Source organism: Phlebotomus argentipes, unplaced genomic scaffold (assembly GCF_947086385.1).
Source record: "Phlebotomus argentipes unplaced genomic scaffold, Phlebotomus argentipes genome assembly contig_5, whole genome shotgun sequence".
Taxonomy (NCBI): Eukaryota; Metazoa; Arthropoda; class Insecta; order Diptera; family Psychodidae; genus Phlebotomus; species Phlebotomus argentipes.
In genome coordinates, this window is record NW_026776165.1 from 8,501,842 (window position 1) to 8,506,939 (window position 5,098).

General features: G+C 36.1%; 1 protein-coding gene across 1 annotated transcript; it reads right to left on the reverse strand.

The window, feature by feature from the left end:
* Positions 1-1,773: 1,773 nt before the first annotated feature.
* Positions 1,774-2,464, reverse strand: LOC132255600 (uncharacterized). Its single transcript, XM_059751697.1, has 3 exons — positions 2,321-2,464; positions 2,093-2,259; positions 1,774-1,890 (listed from the first exon to the last, which is right to left on the reverse strand). Exons 1-3 carry the CDS (start codon positions 2,388-2,390, stop codon positions 1,774-1,776), a joined length of 354 nt encoding a protein of 117 aa, XP_059607680.1. The 5' UTR covers positions 2,391-2,464.
* Positions 2,465-5,098: the final 2,634 nt, after the last annotated feature.

A 5,098-nucleotide genomic window follows, 5' to 3' on the forward strand; every position in this document is an offset into this window, starting at 1 on the left:
TTTGAAACTCTAGAATCAAAAGAAAACCACCAAGTGTCCATTTGATATGTGGAAGGAGAGAGAGAGAGAGAGAGTGTTAAAAAAAGAGAAATTGTTTATCGTCCAGGCAAAATTTCCGCTCTTAAATGTCATCATTTTCATTTACTTTTATCTCGCACAATTATGCCCTTTCATCTTTTTTATCACCCTTGAGAAAAACCACCCCAAAGAATTGACAAATTAATGTACATAAAATAGTTTTCAAATATAAAGAAATTACATATTAATTTAGGCTGTGTGTTAGATTTTATCATGGTAAAGAGAAAAAAAACCTAAGATATATACAAGAGTTACAGAAGAGCAGAGATATAATATATACAACAAATCAAAGATTTTATAGACGTTGACTAACTCGATTAATAGTTGAAATCGCCCTTTTAGTTTCAAAAAATCTCGAAAAATCCTTTCAAACTCAACGAAAACTTTACACTGTCAATGATTTTGACACTTTCAATGACAACTGTCCGACTTTTATCCTTTATCCTTGATTTTCTGTAAAACAAGAGTAGACGTCATTTTCTAAACAATCTGAAATCATAAATATAATGAATAAACCAATGAAAAATAGTGTCACTAACCGTGTAATATTTATGGATTTACTAGAAATAAACAGAAAAATAAGAAAGATATATATATATATATATATGGAAACTCCCCTCCCCCCACATAATACGCACATCTCAATGTAATTGTATTTGAAAAAGATATAAAAAAAGAAACTATTAAAATGACATATTGTAGTAGAAATTAGCAAACAATGAAACAAATAACCTAATTGTTCACCAAGTGAGAAAATGTCATTTTCAGTTATAAACTGACATTCATGTCAAACCCCAAAGTAAACCAAAGAAATCTCATATAACAACTAATAGTGATTAAATGAAAGAGGAATGAATAAAAAAACAGGAAAATGAATTTTGTGAATTGTTAAAGACAAATTTGAAGACTATTTTTAAGCAGAATGTTCTTTTGTAATGAATACAAAATGATAAAACTCTTGTCTACATGTCATTCAGCACATTTGACACAATTTACCCTGCTTCACCATCAGATGAACAACTCTACCGAAAATGTGTGCTGATGATACTTTATAGATGTAAATAAAGGTCAGATGGATATATTTTTAAGGATGACATGTCTAAGTGAATTGAATCACAACGATATTGGTGCAAATCTTGCACAAATTGCAGTTACCTTCATCGGCACGATCTGTTAAAGATTTTGACAGGCGAAAATGGCCGCTTTTATTACATCTGGTTTTTGTTTTCTCAATTTTTTTTTAATATCAAAAATATGATCATAAATCTATCGCGTTACAAAGAAGAAAGTGTTTGCCTTATTGTTATTTTTAATCATTCGAATAATTAGATAAAAGAAAAGTGTTGAAAAGTCTAATTTACGCGCTTTTGTATATAAAAATCTCTATTATTTGGAGAGATTACAAAACAAAAGACGACGCTCTCTAAGATTGACGTGTTGTGAGAATGATTAGATGAATTGTTTATGTTTTTTCTTCTGAACAGAGAACTTCTACGATATTATTAAGAAAATATGAAATTGATGTCAAAGATTTGATGATGACACTTTGAGAGTTTATTGAAGAGAAAGTGAGAACCTAAAGAGGAGATAAATTAAATGTAGAAAAGTGTGTGTAAACAATTTTATAAACATATACGGGTAAATGTCACTAAAAATGAGTAAAATATATATGTATGTTTAATAAAACACGGCTTTTCATCCTTTATCAGGCTCCATTGGCTCGCTCTTGTTGTCATTCTCGTCCAACTCACCGCAAGTCCTCTCATCGCCATTCATGCGTCCCGCCACATTCGCCACTCTTTGTTGCAGGATCTGCAAGGATGACAACATTCCATTGATTGGCTCTAACAACAGCACTTAGAGAGCATCATATTGTCAGTTGTGACCTGAAAACCCACTAAAACACGTGTCCTTTGAGTTTTGTCGGGTGTCAAGGACTCCTTAGCCTCAACTTCCGTGCGAGAAATCGTGGGAAAGTCACAGAGTGTCCATCAATATTGCAGAGGCGGCTTACCTGCTGTCGCCTGAGCTCGGCATTGGCCAGCTTTTCCTGCAGCTCCTCTATGCTGGGCGGCGTCGAGGGGTTTTCCTCGAGGCGGCGGAGTCTCTTCGGTGGATGCTTCTTCACCAAACTGCCATCATCATCATCGTCTAGAGGGATCTCGAAGGCAGTCGAGGGCGCTGCAGAAATTTCCCATTCCATCAATCATCGCGAGAACAACAAAGAACTGCCAATACTCACGATAAGTCGCTGGCTGTTCCTTGCCATTTTCCGTTGCAACATTTGAACTCTGCGACGAGGAACATCCCATTTTTTCACACAAATTTTTTTCACGCGAACAACACAAAAGGCAATAAATCAGGAAGGATTCTCAGTCATTCCACTCCAGAGAGACACTCGTGATGGTGCTTTCGTGGCCCTTTGAGCGCGAGTCCGACCAGGAAAGGTGGAGAAAGCCGGCCCACAAATAAAACGCATGCGTTCGTGCGGACAAAAAGAAGTTTTCCATTCACTTATCTATTGTAATGCTACGGTGGCGGGAGGGCAGAACAGGTGCTGACTAAATTGGGGTCATTATTTCATGTGTGCCCAATCATTAATGGCAAATATTAATTCTCCCCCCACAGCGTTGGGCGTTGAGGGAGTCTCAAGAAGCACTCACTCGAATTTACCACCAATTTGACGAGAAAATAGATAAAGATTTGGATTTCACAGCCAGGTAAGCATCAATAGAAATTAGTTCCGATCGTATTTTCACTAAAAAAAATCAATTACAAATATGTGTGGACAATTTGCATAATGCTTAGTTTCAAAATGTCTACATTATATTTATCTGTGCAGGACAATAAACAACTTTAAAATATTATTCAATTTATAGTCATATGAATTTATAAGACAATATTTTCGACACTGGTTCTTTTTTCAGTGCTATTGGTAATTAAAATGTTATATTGAATACTGAAAAATTCACAGAAAAATCACCGAAAGACGACTTTTCAAAGTATATAAAAGTTCTCAGGGAGAGAAAGTTGTTGAAATGTGACAACAATGAGTCATAAACTGCATAAATTTACAATTAATTAGGCTCTATACTTGTTGTATTTCCCTCGTTTGTGAAAAAATCAATGAGAAATAACGGAAAATGCATAATTTTAAATTAAATTAAAATAGTAGAAATCAAGTTAAATTCGTTATTAAATTTCCATGTTTTAATTTACGTGAACAGTATTTGATGAGCACAACAGTTGTAGATTTATGACAATTTTCAGGCTCAGAATTGAAAAACTTTCTCTTGATAATCACAACCACTTCAGTGCTATCAACTCTAGTCGAATGCGTCTAAAAGTGTTTACATTCAGGAAAATGAATGAGTTTGGGAAATTCGTGTAGTTTAGTTTGTCTTTCTGCAGGGCATATCATTTCCCAATGTGAGCATTTTCATCCCTCAAAAAGCTCAGACAGAGAAATCCCATGGAAAAATCGATATAATGTAGCTCCCGAGTAAGAATGAGTGGTTGAATTTAGAGGAAATTGCGACTCATCAAATGTAAAATAATTCCCCGGATACAGGATTGGCCACATCTGCGGAATCTCCTCTGCGGTAAACGATGTGAACCACCTGAGCTCTCTTCCCACAAGTAATGACTGCACAGCTCCGGCAATTGTTACTCATCCAGCTGGAATAATCCCTCCCTGGCGACCAGCCACGCAATAAAGTGTCCCTGCAATCAATACACAAATCCTAATTATATTCACCTGAATTGTACACAGCGCGGTCTTCCCTCAACATTCTATAATTATAATTGCCCGCGAGTTGGCTGAAGAGAAAACTCACCCCGTGCTATTCCACTGCACATCGATTGACACCGCGACACTGCTGTCTCCCACCCTTATCACTAATTACAATCGCAGTTGATCAATTCCGTTCCCGCGAGCACGCAAAGCAATCCCCCGCCGATAGTGGGCTGCCGAGTGAATGGCTCATTGAAATTGCAATCGTGGCGAGCAGGTCATTTTGGTCAATTGATATTGGATATTTCACATCATTTTGAATTAGAACAACGATTGTTTTGCGACGCATATTCATGGAAAGCACTGGAATTAATTAAATTCACGCATTTTGGCATCTCCATGGTATTAATGTCATACAGAAAAAGGATAAAAGGGATGAAATGTGTGATGAAAGTAGAGTTCAGAAATTGTGTCCTAAAATAATTATTCAACTTCAATTATATTATTGATTATTGATAGGATTGTATTAAAACACAATTGGGAAAAATATACAACACGAGTTTACGAATAAACTCCAACATGCCTTTTGTTTACCATTTTAATATAAAAATTAATTATAGAATTAATTTCAACCTTATCAAAAGAGCTTCATTTTTCTGTTTAAATTGTTTAAAAAAAAAATACATTTTCAGATTAAAAACACATGCATTTGCAATGTTTTGTATTCAGTAATTGGGGTGAATGAAAGCTTAACTTTGTGAAAATAAAAGGCAAGAAATTCTACCTTATTTTGCGTTCATAATATTATGTCCACCAAAATCCTGCAGTTTTCCTGCTTTTCTCTGTGCTAAATTGTATTTAATTAAATTTAGTTATTTCTCCGCAAACATTCTTTTGAAACACCTTTTGACATGAAATTCACCGAAAAACCGACGGGAAATTGCATTAATAAAATTGGAAAAATTCACAACTGAATACAAATAAAGGGGCAGAAAGATCACGTTCTCGGATAATTGCTGAGATGCACTTTTACCTTCTGGCGCGGAAAGGTCACGAGCAGACGTCAGGGAATTCGCTGCGCAGAGACAATTTGGCGAATGATGGGACAAATGGAGCTCTTGCTCATTCTGGACACGTGATCGCGCGCGACTATCGAAAGCCCCCATAAGTGGACTGTGTGCGTTCCAGAACCGGAACTTCCAAACCTGGCAGCAGCCACAACCAAAAATGACGAGCTCAAGCCATGGCGACAGGTGAATATTAATTGAAGACTTTATTGCTCATCTC

Excerpts from the sequence above, each read along its gene's own strand:
- LOC132255600 (XM_059751697.1), bottom strand. The coding sequence starts at position 2,390 with ATGGGATGTTCCTCGTCGCAGAGTTCAAATGTTGCAACGGAAAATGGC. Across the intron at positions 2,260-2,320 it reads GGAACAGCCAGCGACTTATC|CGCCCTCGACTGCCTTCGAG; the intron begins GTGAGTATTGGC and ends AAATTTCTGCAG. Across the intron at positions 1,891-2,092 it reads CCGAGCTCAGGCGACAGCAG|ATCCTGCAACAAAGAGTGGC; the intron begins GTAAGCCGCCTC and ends TCATCCTTGCAG.